Consider the following 17,384-nt stretch of genomic DNA (forward strand, 5'->3'; position numbering starts at 1 on the left):
TTAAGCAGCATTATGGTGCTTTTCAATAGGAGAGCTTTTCTAATAGCCCATGAAGAAAGGTAAAAGTTTAATTGTCACTGCTGAAGACAGTAAAGTAATGATCTTATCTTATAGACTATGCACTCAGTGAAAAAAAATCCAAAGGCAAAGGAGGAACCTTCCTCCTGTCCACTCCCCAGGATCATGCAGACGTTTGCTGCACAGGTGCCAACAAGCCTCAGTTAGTGCTGGAGACAGGAACGTGACAGGGTCTGGGGAGGCAGTGGCTGAGTGAGAGCAGCACACGCCAGGCACGCAGCTGCACCCCTCTCCCAGCAAACATGCCCTCTCTGCGGCAGAGGTCCTTGCTTGCTTGCTCAGAAGAACTGCTAGGTGATTCCAAAAGGGCAAGCCCTACTGTTTCTTGAAGAAGTTTGAGTGCCCAAGACTCAGCCTATTAACAGATCTGAATTAAATACCGCAGTGCCTTGCAACTCTAAGTGCATCAGTCATTTTTGAAAACGGTATTGTCTAATCCACTTTTGGTCAGCATGGCAAGGTCTAGCAAAGCTTGAGTGTTTTATTGGCTTGTAGAAATAGGATTTAAGTGCCACTGAGAAGGTAATCTCTTATCTTCTCTCCTCAGAGTCAGGGTAATTTACTCACCTTTGTGGTGGAAGAATAGTGCCAGAGATATTTTTCTCCTTTTTCTCCTTTTTCCCCCTCTGCTTTTTTTCCCCTCACAGAGTTTGTACATATCCCAGCTTTCCACTCCTGGCTCTTGATTCAGTTTAGCAGAACACTTAGGCATACAGATAACAGTTTGCTTAAGTCTTAGGAAAGTCCTCTGGACACACAGTTCAAATGGCACCACTGCAGCTGTGTTTAAATGTAAGGACAAATTTGAGTGCTCTGGAGAGTGAGGATGACTTGCTTCTCAGAGACCAAATATGTAGATTTGGTCTAAAGACAGAGCCTTGAAAACTGAAATCTCTTGCATACGAACCAGCAGAGAAAAAAATCGTTTCTCCATTAAAGGTTGTATTTTAAAAGTGTTACTTTTGTTCTGGGTAGGAAAAAAAAATCAAAATCAAAAGCCCAAGAAAGATTCCTAGCCAACTGATAACAGCTTTCAAGTACATTTATGTCTACATACATCATTTGTTAAAAAAGAATTCTTTTTTTAGTGTTTTAACACCTTTTTGAAAAAAAGGAGATGAAATTAATGTACACATTACATTATTTTAGCACTGGTTTGTACAAAACTGTAAACTATTTCAAGTTTGTTTGCTTTGACTTTTGTTCATCACCACCTTTCAAACACTGTCACTGCAGAAACAAAAATACCTCAGACAAAACCCCAAAATAAAATCAAGGCCACTCTCCTTGCCCCTTCCAGTCCTTCCCCTCACCCTCATGGCCGCTCTCCCTAGAAGAAGACCGAAGGAGATAGATAGATAGTTTTTGAAAGCACCCAGCCAGTACTGGTGATGTGCCCTCTCCAGCCTCCGTGGAGCTGAGCCTCTCCTGCACAGGAACTGCCTCTCTGAAAGCAGAAAGTGCTACCCATCAATCACACTGTCCCACCTGTACAGTAGACAAAGATGGCTCTTTAGGTCATTTTATTTTATTTCTTTGTCATTTTTCCCTTTTTTTTCTTTTTCTCTTTTGTTTTGTTTTGTTTTGTTTTGTTTTTTACAAAAATTTCTACATCTAAATCACTTTGCTAGAAACATTATTTTTCTTTTCTTTTTTTCTTACATTAGTTAAAGCAGAATCTGTTTTTGTGAAAAAAGACAAGGATCAAGGTCTCATTTCATGCAGAAAATGCAAATTAAAGATCTTAAAAATGGGCATTTTGTTCCGTTTTTGTTGTTTTTTGTTTCTGTTTTTTGTAACGCTGTACAGGATGCAACGCAGCCACTCAGAGTATGTTAAGATGGTTCACAGAAGTCCCTTTGATAATATATATCAACATTGCCATTGATCTCACTGTCCTGTTGTCATTGCTGTTCAGTTGTTTGTTTTTCTGAATTTCTGGCCACATAAGATGTCCCCCAGTCAGAGAAGTTGTTGCTGCTTTTTCATCTTTGAGAGGAAGATGGATGAGTGCAGTTTGAGAGGATGACACATTGGCATAAGTGGTCCCAGATATTCCTAGAAGGATGCTCCAGCCTTTGAGGTCGAACCTCTTTTATTTTCTTACCTCTTGGTATAACATCCCTGTGGTGACCACAGCACAAGTAAGCATTTGTCCTTCTTCAGAAACCAGTTTCACTTCTGAGAAGGGACTTGATTTTGCATAAAGACCCAATATCATGACATGTCAGGCCATGGAAAGAAAAATTCCTGCAGACCACACAACAGTCATGCCCCAAGGGTCATATGTTCTTGTCAAACGAGGGGATTTTTCTGGTTAGCTTTTAAGGTTTTACTTTATCCACAGTTATTCAATTTTCTTGTCCAGCACCAAGCTATACATCTTTCCAGATATTAGAAACTCTTCTCTGTGACTTCCACTGAGTCTTTCTCGGTGGTCACTCACTAAAAATCATCCCTTTTGGTCTGCCAAGGGCACTGACCCCAACCCAGTGAAGCCGTTGGGCCTGGGTGGGATTTTCAGCAGATGAGCAGTTGTCAGGGCTGCTCTCATGCTCAGTTAGGCACAGGACAGGGCTTTGCTGGGCTGGGGCACAGTGCAGGTTTAATCCCACCCCGCTTCTCTGCTTGTCCCCTCCACTTCTTGCTGCAGTGCAATAGCAGCAGGGCAGAAAAGCCTGGGTAAGCCCTTGCTCCTGGCCAGCCATTTCCCTCACCACTACCCTGCTACCCTGCTCAGTAGGGCAGGGGTGATGCTCAGGGATTTCTGTGAGAGGCTTGGGGACACAGCTCCCTACTCCCACTTTTCCAGGAGCTGGCAAGGGCCAGGGGGTCGTGGCTGGCTGTGGCTTGGTAGCACAGGCACCTCAACTTGAATAACCTTCAAGCCCTGATGCAGCGGAGGGGCAATGGCTGGCAGGCAGAGGGACAACGCTTGTGGGCTTCTGGCTGCACGTCGCTGGCTCCAAATGCATGGGACACGAGACTGGAGAGAGCTCCAAGGCCAGCCTGGAGCCTGCACTATTTCCTATTTTCCTATTCAAAACATCCAAAAAATATTTTCTTATTCAGAACATCCTTGATGTGCACCCAGGTGCCCCTGCAGCAGGTAGTCAGCTGGTCCCCAGATCTGCAGGTCCCATGGGCCATCACCTCTGGAGAAACGAGATTAAGCATGGCCAGCCCTGCCATCGCCAGCTCACTCACAAGGTGCACCTCCTTTGTGACCTCCCACCTGACATGTCATGACATTGCATGCTGGGCCATGGTTGCAGTGGAGAGTTACCCGCTCACCTCCCCCCGTCACCAGTTCAGCCCTCCCTGCAGGCTCGTTGGGAACAGCCATCTCCTTGGCAAGGCTTTGCACCGCTGGCCCCTGTAGCGCTGGGCACGGCCAGAGCACAGTGATGAGACGGAAGAGACTAATCCAATGCCCCTACCCTATGCGTACAAATAAAGAGGATCTGCTCAAGGACTGAGTGGGGTCGAGCGAGGCAGAGCAGCTTGGAGAGAGACAAGGCAGAGTCAGTTCCCTTCTCCACAGAGAAGAGCTGAGATCAGCCACAGAGAGAAGTGCTTCTGCTAACCTGAGCTGCTGAAAAACAGATGTGCCCCTTGTCTCCGTCCCCAAGCCGTATCTGTGTAGCACCAAAGGCAATTATGCTTTCCTTCCTTCCTTGTGGGCCTGGCTTCTCCCAGCCTGTCAGTCTCCAAACCATTCCCCCCTGCCTTAGCAGTACCCGAGCCTCTTGTGCAGCTCGGCAGTGTGAGCAGCACGGCTGTGCAGTCAGCAAAGCATGCTGCAGTCAAAGACATGTCCGGGGGCAGGGAAGGTCAGGGAAAAGATCTTCGATTCTCCTGCCCAGACACTCTGTCCATGGATGCCTAGCAAGGTCCCCAAACAAGACCTGGACCTGGAGTCTGAGTATGGAAATTTACCCTGGAGTTGGCACACGTCATTCAGCTGGGATAGCACTGAGACCTAGGAGGGAGTAGCCTTACAGAAAGCAAAATAATACTCATCTGCTCTTTGAAATGTACTGGAGGAGAAAACATCACCCTCTTTGTAAAACAATGTTGCTCACCATTGTGCCATCGCATCCTTTCTGGGGGAAAGTCTGCCAGTATAATGCTCAGCCTGTGCAAATTATAAAATGAGCATCCCTACAACCATAAATGGGTCTACCATCTCTTATCTCCCCACTTTCTCATAAACATATTCAATACTACTCAGTAAGTTTTTTCTACCTGTGGCACTGGAAAGTTCTGGCTATCTTAGATGTGAGCAGGCAGTTCACAGCAAGGTGCTGAAAATAGGAGGTTTAGGATGGCAGGTCCAGTGTCTCTGGGGTGGGATGGATGTGGGCATAAGCTTTTCAGAGCAGAGACCACATTTTGTTCCAGGCTTTTCTAGTCTATAACACAATGGAGTGCAGAGACTTGGGCTCATATAACTTCTCCTGGTTTTGCCTCTGCAAAAAAAAAAAAACCCTATTCTTACCTATCCACCAGTCCTGCCTGGGCTGCTCATCCGTAGAAATCACTGAATCAGGTCTGTCTGGCCTGGATCAGTATGGGTGCACCCTAGTTGGAGTGGAAGCTGCAGTAGAGAAAAGCTTTACTGCAGAGGAATGACCATTCCTAAGAGGATTGAGACTTCCCTCCATTCATTGCCTTCCCTGTAAAGTTTTTTTTATCCTCACTGCAATCACACAAACGGTACAACATCCATTGGCCCAGCAGCAGAAGCCACACTTCTGCTCCACAGAGACAAGACAGCCCTCTGCTTTCCCAAAGCACTAAACATATGACAAACAATCCATTTCTTGTATTGTTTTTTTTACCATTGAGACCTTTCCCAGTCCAAATGAAGACGGGATTGTAACACAGAGATCCAAAGATCTCAGACCAACTACCATCTTCCTCATCCTCAGCATTCCCCTATCACTATTATTTCTGATAACTGGAAGCTGGTATGGAAATCAGGTGTCCCTGAGGCCTGTCAGTGCCCTGCACTTGAGCCCCCTCATTTGTACTTCTGACCTTACACATTCCATAAATCACCACTGAAGAATTTGTCTCTGCAAAGCCAATGGCCACTAAAACAGACAGCTAAGCTTAACACAAGGTCCCTGCTCTGCATCCTCTCTCCAAATCCCCAAGCAAAGGTCTACTGAATTGCAAAGGGTCTTAAAACAAATCCTTCCACATGGAGGGCTTCCTTGGTAACTCTTCCGAGCAGCTGGGCATTTCCTAGCACTTGTCACCCCGGAATAAGTCACAAGGCAGAGAGCAGCAGCAGCAGCAGCAGCAACAGCCTTTCAAAGAAAGTTCAGGCTTATACCGCCTTTATTCCATCTGCAGGTTTATGCAAGTGACTCCTGATGCCACCTTAGTCCCTTCACCACTTTATCCTTGGATACAGTAAGGGAGAGTTCAGGGTGGCTCTCCAGGAAGAGATAACATTTAGGAGATATACATAATAGAGATAAACATACACGGTCTCCTCCCGTTGGCCTCAGGGATAGTGGGGTCAAACACTGAAGCTTCTTATGTACCATCACTTCTGCGCTCTACCCCCCACCTTTTATTTACTTTTCTTTATCAGAGGTGGATCAAGGTGCCAGCCCTAAGGTCATCATCACAGCGGGCTGTGCCTCTGTGCAGGCGCATGTACAGGTTTGCCCTCCAAACCCTGTGGGAAAGATCTGGGGAAATGTGTTATAGTATCAACCTGGAGGACAGTGCTTCTTTATTACACTTGTCACCTTTCAGCTGTTCTTCAGTTTACTTCTGAATGTACAGAACCATTTTTATTTGGTTTACATCAAGACATTAGAAATCAAACATTTTTTTCAAAAAAGAACAAAACCAAACAAAAAACAAACCAAAAATAAAACCCAAACCCCAACACTATATACAGTTCTTCCTCCCCAGTCTCCACTCCCCCCCTCCCTCCCCTCCTCCCTCCCTCCCTCCCAGCATCTGCGTTAGGTCCTGCTTTCAACAACATGTAGGCTTCACATTTCTAGCCTGACCCGTAGCCCCAACCCAATTTCCATGCCTACTGTAAAGACTTCTCACCCTGTTTGGTAAGCCCAGTCTCATCTCCAAAAAAGCGTTTGGTAACCCGCATAGTGTTTCTTGCCCAGTTGGCTCTGATCTCTGACACCAGGGTAGAGCTCAGCCTTTGCTCTAGCTTGGGATGGCTGTGGCTCCACTGCTTATCCCAGACCAGCTCCTGTAACATTGTCCAGATGCAAATGATTGTCCCTGCCTAAAGGGACTGAGCTCATACTGACAGTAAAGCCCTGGGAGTCTTTCCCTCCTTTCCTCATTTCCTGATTTCACTGTTTCCCAGAGACTGGCCTCTGCCCGCTGAGTACTGCTACCACAGCTAGGTTTCCTTGAAAGCTGCCTGCAGCTGCACCCAGCCCATCCGGCTCAGTGAATGTCCTCTGTTCTCAGAGCTCTAGTCCCTTCAAACCTATTGCATTGCACATATATTTTCATTACCTCTCTCCTAACTGTCCTGCTTCTCAAGTTACAGCTGTCTCCCACCAACAACCTCTTCCTCACCCCACCTTCGCTTTTAGGATTTCAGTACCACCTTCTCTAAAGCCACTGTCCTTTGGTCTGCAGCTCCAGAGGTTTCTCTTCTGCCTGACAACAGCTCAGAGATTTAAAACCCCTTCCTCCTCACCACAAAAAGAAATACAAAACCAATGCAACCCCCCTCCCCACCCCTTATCTCCTCCTGCCAGGGCCTCTGGAGCAGATCTGGTCAAACAGACCGGCCCAATCAGTTCCCTGCATGGCTCTATTTCTGGGAAGTGGATGTGCTGTCCATTGGACAGAGGAAGTGCCAAGCCTTGGCAGGTTCTCTACTTATTTGCAAGACATAAGCTGCTGGTGTGGTGTCAGATGTGCATGCAAGAAAGCTGGATGCCAGTTAAGACCTACAGTCCTGTTTGTTTCATGCACTGTGAACTTATCCTATATACACTACGGGCTGGTTTATGCTTGAAGACATGAATATAAAGGTATACATTTTCCTTTTATGTTAATAACCAAAGCTTTGCTTTCACCATGGAATAGCAGGAGTTTGCTACCAGGACTCTTATTTACCTCTTTTGATCTTTCTCTCATTCTCTCTTCAGTTCTTAATACTCAAGGTGAAGGGGGATAGGAGGGGGACAGGTACAATTACAGTCCCAAGGTCCTAGTTCCTAAGGGTCCCTGAGTGACAGCACTATACAGTATCAGAAAATGAAGCAATAGGGTTGTGTTGGCCATGTATATATCCTGAGAGAGATTTCAATTCTATTTCTCCTCTTCCTTCTCCTCCTCTACATTCCTCTCTTAGGCTGTTATGCATGGGAAAATTAGAAAACGTTCTCCCCCAGCCCAGCTCCCTCAGGCAAACTGAAGCTTCCCTCATGCTCGTGTTACCGTCTTTGCCAAAGGCATGACCCAGTAAGCAGTAATCATGCCCCAAGCTGCAAAGAAACCAGGCTGCATTGAGAAGCAGCTTTGCTTCAGCACCACAGGAGCAAAAGTCAGCAGCTCTTCTGTGGAGAAGCACTCCTTCTTCCCTCTTTCCCCACGGCTCTCCCTTCACGAAGCCAAGGCAGATGGCAGCTGGCGTGCAAGTTGCAGCATGGAAATCCACTCCATCTTTCCAACAATACTAGCTTTGTACCCACTGTATTAGAGGGTCATGCCTTTCCTTTTCCTACATTTATGATGGCTTGGAATCTGTAAGCCTTGAGTTTGATTAAAGCGCCTACTTTTTCTCCACCGTTTCCTTTCCAGATCACCGGACCCAAAATGACACACTCCTCTGTTGTCTCTCTTAGGGGTAGACACAGTCTGTGATGGAGGGGGGAAATGGAGGTGCGACCTCAGTTCTGGAGAAGGGCATTTCTAAAGGCTTTCAGCAATTCTTCCCTCACCCCCATACAAAGATACATTTTCTACAGCTCAGTTGTTCTCCAGCATTCTGCCCTGTCAGCAAAAATTATAAGGCAGTCCCTGAACTGTGAAAAGTCCTGACCACACACTCTTTGGCAAAGATTATTGTGTAGGACCAAATAGTCCAGATGTCTGGATATACTAAGACTGACTCTATGAAATAAGCCTGACCTGATAATGACAGGTCAGAAACATTCAAAGAGAGAAACTAGGACAACTCCTGATAAGAAAGAGAACCCAGCCAACAGAGAACCTGGGCAATAACAGACGAGCCTGGCTCCAAATTGAACAGGTGAAGTAACCAGCTGAGCAGTGGTTTTTCCCTGGAAAACTTTAGGATTGTCGCTATGAAATTCTGGGCTCAGTCTCCAATTGGAGCCTTGAGTAGTGAATGCAGGACTTCTGTGTCTGATCTCCAGCTGCTAGAGGCCCCAGGTTGTACCTACAGGGCACTGGACTGGGTCAGTCAGTGCCTGGCAAGAGGCCTCTCCATATGGGCTCAGTGCCCAAACAAAACGCTTAGGCAGGCTTTGCATCATCCATGTGCTGCTGCCACTCTTGGCCACTGGGACTGTCTGAGAGAGCTCTCAGGCACCTAGCTCCTGTCACAGATGCAGGCTTTTAATAAAACTACTAAATTACTGGAGTTCCTGAGTCATCTCCCTCATCTTCATCACATCATTTCTATGTGGCCATTTGTTCTCTCTCCAGTCTTAAAAGGCTTCTTATAACTGCCTTCCTTTTTTTCCCTTCTAATTTTCTGACCACCCTTTACATTGTAATCACATTTATAAGGGTAAGTATTTAGATATTTTTATTAATGAACAATCAGCTGGTTAGACTCTCCTTAAAAACTGAATCTGCCTGAATAGGCAGCCTCTATTCAGCAATTACAGCCGTCCAACTTGCATATTTCCATCTACATCATACTGCTTATGTCATAAAATGCAACTTATGACTTCCATTAAAATTTTTAAAAGCCATTTCTAAATCAAATCCCAGCATGACTTTCCTCTTTTGGCCAGCCTTTAAACTTTCTGTGTATCAGGTAGACAAAGCTACCCAGTCCAGCACTAGTCCTATGATCAAGCTTCATTCACTTCTCAGACTCTTACTCCTACCAAGTCCCATCTAGACCATAAACTGTAACAACATTGAAAAAAAACATTTACAACTGCATCGCTCTTAAATGTGAAAACCAGCAAGAGACTGTTCTGCAGGGCAGCTGGGAATCCAAGTCTGATTTAACAATTGTGCTAAAACCTTGGTGAGTCCAGGGAGGCCTGGACTGAATGTGTGCATGCATGTACATGAGAGGGAGACAGAGCCTGGGGACAATTGAGAAGGATGGTTCCTCTACTTTTATGGTTAGGATTCTAGTAGTAGAAAATGCATAAGACACATTACTGATATAAAAATAACAATGCTTATTACACTGATGGGCCCTGATCCTGCTCCAGCCAAGTCAAGGCAAAACTTCACATGACCGGTGTTGCTAGGTCAGGCCTATAGTGATTCACATTTCTGTAGTACTGTATAGACATAAAGTAGTAAATGAAAAGATGTGCATTAGATGCATCTATCGTCTGAAAAACAGGAATTTCCCTGGTCTCAGAGGATCGCTCTGATTTCCCAAGGAATGGGAACCAAGGAGAAAGGATGAGAATGCTACAGGAAAATAAAGGGATGTTTGGATTCAAGGCAGTGTGTGTGTGTATGTGTGTGTGTGTCTGTGGCATGTAAAAGCCTCCATTGGGTAAGAACAAGGTTCTCATCATTACTCCGGGAATGGCAGATTGATCCTAGGGTTAAAGTTTTGCACTTGTGAATTTATTATTTTCATGGCTTTTATACACTTTATAAGGGAGATTATCAATCATCAGAAATTGCCAAAGTAGCCAGTAATTCAGTGATTTCCTGAAAGTCTCTGGCTCCTTTGGAAAATGTTGACCTTACAGCTCAAGGCCAAGTTACCCTTCTGTACCTTTTTATAACAAGTGCCTGTGGATGGAAGCTACTATAAACTTAGGGGCTTCCACAAGCACCAACAAGCTCAGCGTTTTCATTGCAACCTTCACCCTGCCCAGTCTTTGAGGACTATCATTTTCCAGAGGGATGATGCTCCATGGAACGCTACTGCACCCTTTGCTATGTCTCCTGCAAGAAGGGACATGGTGTGCTCTTCTCTACGCTCTATATGCATTAATGGATATACAACAAGGCCCGATAGAAGCAGTCTGCATCAGAGGGTGCCAGCCCACCATTTGCTTCTGAAGTTCTTAGGAAAGGGGTTAGTTATCATTTCCAGAGTTTGTCATCCTAAAGCACAACAATTTTAAATGACCTCCACCCCTCCCTGGGCCTTGCAGTTGGCTAGGGTCATTCAGTGGGCTGGAGCGTGAAGTCCCTTGTCTGGCTCTGTGCACAAAGAGCAGGTAGATGGGGAAAGAGTTGAGTTTTCAGAGTCCTGTAACTGCTTTTCTCCCCAAACTCAGCAAGTAAGATGCAGGGTGAGAAAGATTGGGAACAACCCCTCCTTTTTAGGACTGGATCAGCTTAATCTACCTGAGATCGGATGCCAGCTGGGGACACTGGCACTGTCCCATGGCTGATACCCTAACCTCTCTCTCCTCAGTAAATATATATTTGCATGATCTACAGTCCCCAGCTCTGTGACTCTGATACAGGCTGGGACTCCAACCTCTCAAAGTTGCAATAAGCAAACAAAACCCTGCTATTCCCCCCAAAATACTGCCAGTTAAATGTCATCTGTGTTCTCTTTCTACAAAAGACATTATAAAACCCCCCTCCCCTGCTCCCCACCCCAGAAAACATGCTTGCACACATACATCCATATCTGCATACACACACACGCACAGATGCGCCGCACACACACACACACACACATTCACACAGGAAAAACAGCTTGCAAACTCCTGAAGGTGGAAAAAGGCAACTTGCAAATGTGCCTTTGTTTTTGATAAGCTCCCTCCTCCCACCCCCCTCCCATATCCCCACATTGCCCCTTCCCTCCCAAATAATTGCCCTGTCCTCCCCCCTTTCCCAGCTCTTCCAAAATAAATATTATTTTTATTTGTTGGTTTAAAAGATTCTTTTAGGCTTGTAAGCAAGAGAGAGGGAAAGAGAAAAAGAAAAGAGAAATCTTTTAGCATGAGAATGAAACCCCACGATCTCATGAATCCATGAAGGAATAAACATGAGGGGGTTAAGAGCAGAGACAGAAGAAAGGTTAAAAAATATAATAATGCCGAGAAGAGAAAGATGAAATTCAGTAGTGAAATGGAAGTGAGGATAGCGCATTAGTGAGCACAGCCAAAGATAACCTATCCACCCCACACCAGTTTTTGACTCAATTTCTTTAAATCTCCCCCCCTTTTTTTAACTTTTCTTTTTTTGTTGTTTTTTGTTGTTTTTTCTGTCTTTTTTCTTTTTTTTCCCTTTCTTTTTTGTTTTTTGTTTTTTGTTTTTTTTTACAATGGTTTAAGTCCATCGGCAGGAAACCAAAATTGAGACAAACACATCCCTCCCTGAAACCAAAAACCCTCCCCTTACACCCTTCTCTCCCTTATCCCCACCCCACACTCCATGGTTCTACATGTGCTGAAAAGAGAAGAGTAAGCTTAGAATAAACCTAATGAATCAAAGGAATAAATGATAATGATAGTAAAGAGTAAAACCCAAACCCAAAAGACCACAACACTCCTGTGTTGTCATTGTCTGAGTGTCTGTCCCTATCTCTCTTGGAGGCTGCAGGCATCAATTTACATAGTACAACCAGTAAACAAGGTTGAAGAATCCAAAGGTGATTGGAAAAATGATTCGTGACCACTTGTCAATGGTGCTGACATCTGTCAGGTCTGGGATTTTGAGCTTCAGCTTAGATGACCGCCGGCGAAGACGGCAGTTGGCGCGGTTGCGGGCCGCAGTGTGGTGGGTCAGTGGGACGTGGCGGTCTAGGGTTGGGTGGTGACCAAATCCATCTCGAGAGGCCAGCTGCTTGCGGAACTGGATTCCTGAGCCTTCAAAGGACATGACAGAGTTTCGAGAGTCGCCAACACTGCTCATCATGTCCGTGGCCAGCAGCTCATTGTTCATCTCCAGAGTGCTGAGGAGGATGTTACCGTAAGGGTCAACCTAGAAAAGGGGAGACAGAGAGAAAGGTAGCAAGGATGTCCCATGCACGGCGCACATGTGGCCATGCCATCAGACTAAAAGGGATTATTTTGAACTATTTTTGGTGTGCAGTGGTTGGGTTATCTGTGAGCCCTGCATCCTGGATTTCTGCATCTGAAAAGGTTGTCCACTAATGCTGGAACTGATGGACCAGCTACCTGCACTTGCAGCAAACTTGTGATTTGGGTAATGTGATCCTGATGAGGACTCAGGATGACGACCAAACGATCAAGGAGAAAAAATTCCTGGTAATCACTGGAAAGAGGTCTTTCTAGGCATCTGTCTGCAAAGTTCAGAAGACATATGTATACCAGACAAGGGAACTGGAGTTCATCTCTTGCGATGAGGAGAAAGGCTGCTCCACAGCTCACTCAGAGCTGAATGAACAGTGGAGAGTCTGAATTCTCCTGCTACAATGAAAGAAGGGGACAAACCTGCTCTCTCACCCTCTTCTCCTCATAACGGTGGCGCTCATTGTTGGCCTTGCTGATCCGTTCACTCTGTTTCTTCTGCTGCCGGGGGCCTCTCCCGAAGAATATGTAGTTGACAAAAGCATACTCCAGGAGTGCCAGGAACACGAAGACAAAACAGCCCATGAGATAAACATCAATAGCCTTGACGTAAGGGATCTTGGGGAGGGTCTCCCGCAGATGGGTGTTGATGGTAGTCATTGTAAGTACCGTGGTGACCCCTGCAAGGAGAGGGCAGGCACTCTGTCACCAAGGTGTGGGGGGGGGGGAGTTTCCTGAAATGGTACTCTCAGCTTCCCCATCCCTCCTCCCAGCCAGGCTGAACATCAGGAGTGATGGAGCAGCACAATTGGGAAGGAAACTGTGGTTTATTTTAAACCCTGGTGTCCACTATAAATCACTGCAGAAAATAAACCAGCAGTCAACAGTGGGAGAAAATGTCCAAACTGAATATCATCAGGGTGATGGGGATCAACCTCTCTCTGTTCTCTACGTCCTCCCTGACCCTTCTTCTTTCCCTCAGTGAGGTAGGGAGCATTCAGTTTTGCTCTCAGTCTTTCAACATCTCCTCCCTTTCTTCCACTTTATGAACACACTGGGCTTCCCTAGGCACTACTGAATGGCTCAGTACCCTTGGCATGAATTTATAATCTGCTTTGTCTTTCCAATGCCATGAATACGAGAAAAGAAGAAGAGATTCCCCCTTCGTGGCTTTCTCTTCTTTCGCCTACCTCGTAGCCTTCCATCTATATCCTTGATCACATCAGTTCCCAACTTCCTTTCACCTTTCCTTTTACCATGCACTGCTTCAGCTATCTTTATACACTCCTCACATGACTCTCATTCTCTCCTTTTCAGGCCTACTTATGTTTACTGCTTGAAATAAATATCTCTTGGTCTCATTGACCACCTTATTTTTTTTTCCACCTTCTTGGTCTCCAAAAGCACGATGCACCATAGTTATTCTCATGGCCTTCATTCCTCTTCTTGGGCTTCTTCTCAACCTCTCCCCTTCTCTGGTCTCAGGGTAGCCCCAAATCTGTCTCTTCAACAGTTTTCTGCAAGCTCTGAGAAGATGGCAATGGATCTTCATTCTTCTTTTGGGGCAGTAGCTGTGCCTCTTCAAACTAGTCTTCTTTTCTCTCTTTTCTGCCTCAGCTGTCTTGCTTTTCTTACTACCTTGCTGATCATCTTTTCTTCTACTGTCTCTACTGCTCATCTCCTTGTTGGCAGCTCCCCAGATCATATCTGTTGTCTTCAGCTCTCTCAATCTTCATGACTTCATTTGTCCTTCTGGTTTCAGCTCCCACCTCTGCAGTGATAGCTCCCAAATCTCTCTCTGTGCATGCTGGACCTCTGTTTGTCCCGTTTCCCCCTCACACCTACCATGTATTTGGTGTTATTCCTGATAAAAGATGGAAAGAACTGAGAGTTTTCAGTTCATACAAGAGTAGAGAATAGGGAGATATGACAACAGTCTTTAAATATCCAGAAATTTGGTGCAAAGGGGGAATAACCTGTTCTCCACGTCAGCTAAGAACAGGACAAAAAGTTCAGTGGTTTAAAATGTAAGGGAGACCTAGGACAGAGATCAAGAAGAGCTTTCTAACAGTATGACCAAGTGAAAGTACCCAGAGGAGGTTGTTGAGTTAGACAGAGAGCTGTCAGGAATGGCTCAGGGAGAGCTGTTCCAGTCCTGATCTACTACAGTGTTTTTCTTCTGTCTTCTCCTGTGAATCCAGATGTCAGCAGAAATTCAACAGCTGGGCATCTCATCTCCACCCTTCTATCTGTACTGTCACTGTGCCAGCAATGTCTGCCATGGTCTTTCCTTCTCCCCTCACTGGTAACACTAGTGGCAATGCAACTTACCTTTATAATTTGTAATGTTCTTCTTGTCCCCTCCCTGTCTCTCTGCTCCAGTCTCTCCAAATGACCACAGCCAAATCTTTTCCCTTACACACCTTTGTACAAACCGTCCTTCCTCTGACTCTACCCAAAGCTCTGTCTTCTCCTAGATCTAATTTAAGCCCCTAGACCTTCTCTGTAAGACCTAGCCTCCACCTTTGCTTGATTGCCTTTCCGATCCTTTTTCCACTCACAGCCGAAAACCTTCTCCCTCCTCCTTTGCCTTTATTTCCTCTGAACTTTCTATAATTTTGCACAGCCCCATTCTCATATGCCAGTCATCCACCCTTTCTCCTGTTCCTTCTTCAAAATTCTCATCTGCAATCCACCCCCTCTTCCCTTCTGTTGCTTAAAAGACCTCATTTTTTCTTCATATAGGAAAACATCCCTAGCACGTGTTTAAGAAGAAATTGGACTTTTAACTACTGTCCCACATTTGCCTTGATAATGAAGGTCTTCAGGTGCAAAAAGTGTCTGTATGGGGCATGAAATATCATGAGAATGTGTAATGCCACTTCAATTATTTTTATTATCTTAGCCATTAATTTACCATCCTTACTGCTCTTTGTCCACCCATTCTCTGAATTTATCATCCAGCTAACATAATACCAGCACACCTGTTGATTAAGAGGTGCCCAGCCTTTTTCTCAAGAAAATAGGTACAAACCAGAGTGAGAACACTGGTGTGCTCATGGCATGTCACAGTATCATATGTCTGAGAAGATGTGACCATTTATGTCTTTGTTAGAGTCTAAATTTGCACCCACAGAAATTTACAGCATAGTTTTTACTGATTCCAGTAATTCGGGCTAAAGCTTTGGAGGTACCAACTTTTCTAACAAAAAAGTGTCTCTGCAGGTAGAATACTCCCAGGCTTGTTCTCGGAAGAAATGTCCTTCCTTTGGGAAGGAAATCTGACAGAACTATTTGATTTGCTTTCACTGCTACCTCATCTTAAAAAAAAAAAAAAAGTATTTTATTTCCCAGAGCTGTTCTAGCTGACTTTCTCAGAAAATACCTTCTTCAATGTATAGTGAAAAGGTACCTACCCAGTGCCACCCGTGCAGCAGAAGCATCATAATTGATCCAGAACGAGACCCAGGACAGGATAGTGATGAGGATGGATGGCATGTAAGTCTGGAGGATGAAGTAACCAATGTTCCTCTTAATCCGAAAACTCAAGGATAAGCGGAGATATGAACCTGTCAATGAAATATTAAAGGCAAGTGTTGTCTGAGAGGAGGGCAAGGCTGTATTTATGGTTAAAAAGGTTAGAAATTGAAATTTCACTTGGAATGTGTGCTCAAGAGTCAGTGATAGTGAGGAATCTCTCTTCTTTCCTTGCTTTGATTTTGCAGATTTATCAGCTTTAGGGAGAGGCTCTTTAGAGTCTGCTCATTTTGCTCAGAATATTAAGAAGAAAGGAAACTATCTAAGTAATATTGTCATGTCAAATACCATGGGAGAATGTCTACTCAGAACTCAGATGAAACTGCCGTTATGGTATGTGCCAATAAGTAACAGTCTTACACAGGAGACTTTAACCCTATATCTGGATGCACTGAGATGATTTTCCATTGTTTCCTGTGTTAACTTTTCCTCCAAACAGCAATGAATATCTGAATCGTATATTTCCCATGCTGTTCTAAAAATAGGTTATGGTCAGACTGGGCAAATATGCGAACGCTTTAAGTTAATCTGCAAGTCTTTTTTTTTCAAGTTCTTGCAACTTCCTCCTAATCTTTTAGCAAACCTAATGGGGATAGTAACAACAATAAGCACTTTTACAGCCCTTCCACTGGAGCAGGATCATTTTAACAGGAACAAAGCATCACCTCTCTCTTTTCTGTGAAACAAAGTCCAAGCCTTTCCCCCTTCCCACCTCTGTCCCTTCAGCAGCACAGCCGGCTGCCCTGACTTATGGGTGTAACTGTTGGTTGGCAGTTAAACTAATAAGAGAACAGCAGTCTTTAATGATCAGAAAAGTGGACTGGGAAGAAAGGAGGTTAGGTTCTCTCCTTATTATGCACCATGTGTATAACTTGAACAAGGTACTTCACCTGTTTGTCTTTGCAGGTCTTAGCTATTTTGACTGCAAGCTGCTACAGGGGCCAGGACTGCCTCTCATTGTTCTTGGTATTCTGGAGATGCACAATGGACCCTTCTCCTGGCATGCCCCAGAGGCACTACTGTAACAACAGCACCATCTGCCACTGTTGCTGATAGACTTTGGCAGTGATTTCATGGCATTTGGAAAATCATCCTGTCTCGCAGGTGTGTGGCACGCTGCTTTGGCAGTGAACTGCATGCCAGATCAAAATAAAGTAACCAAAATCCAAGCCCCTCTAACTTTTCAAGTGGCAGTATTTCAACCATCCAGGATATTATTCTCTCCAGGTCTTTTGACTGTTATGTGCAGACGGGTTTGTGTCACTCTATAGATCACTTGCTTTTTAACAGAAATATACTTCTGCTTACTGTTACACCTACCTTGGCTTCAAGAGCCAGTTGCAAATCACAGAAATAATGTAAAGGCTGAGAACCTTCTGATGAGGTTCTGTTTTGAGCTCAGTTGGTATTTTGCCCAAGAAATGAAAATAACTGCAGGAAAAAATATCACCCCATAACTCTCTGAAGATAGGCAGTCAAAAAAGGCAAATTTTGTAGGCACAGAAGACATCTATTTTCCAAAGGAGCAGTTGAAGTCTTGAAGACCTTAAGTTAGTGCTTCGGTATCTAAATCAGAGGAGCAAGCAGACT

General features: G+C 44.9%; 1 protein-coding gene across 2 annotated transcripts in view; it reads right to left on the bottom strand.

Moving 5' to 3' along the window:
* Window positions 1-11,721: 11,721 nt before the first annotated feature.
* LOC104140915 (gamma-aminobutyric acid type A receptor subunit theta) overlaps window positions 11,722-17,384 on the bottom strand; it is a 76,645-nt gene continuing 70,982 nt past the window's right edge. Inside the window, exons 7-9 of one of the 2 annotated variants that reach the window (XM_009669930.2) lie at window positions 15,674-15,826; window positions 12,681-12,937; window positions 11,722-12,207 (exon numbers count right to left, since the gene is read on the bottom strand). In XM_009669930.2, coding sequence (XP_009668225.1) covers window positions 11,830-12,207; window positions 12,681-12,937; window positions 15,674-15,826 — 788 coding nt within the window. In that variant the 3' untranslated portion in view covers window positions 11,722-11,829. The remainder of the gene's footprint in view (window positions 12,208-12,680; window positions 12,938-15,673; window positions 15,827-17,384) is intronic. The other variant, XM_009669931.2, reaches the window with a different exon arrangement.

This window comes from Struthio camelus, chromosome 11 (genome assembly GCF_040807025.1).
Source record: "Struthio camelus isolate bStrCam1 chromosome 11, bStrCam1.hap1, whole genome shotgun sequence".
Lineage (NCBI taxonomy): Eukaryota > Metazoa > Chordata > Aves > Struthioniformes > Struthionidae > Struthio > Struthio camelus.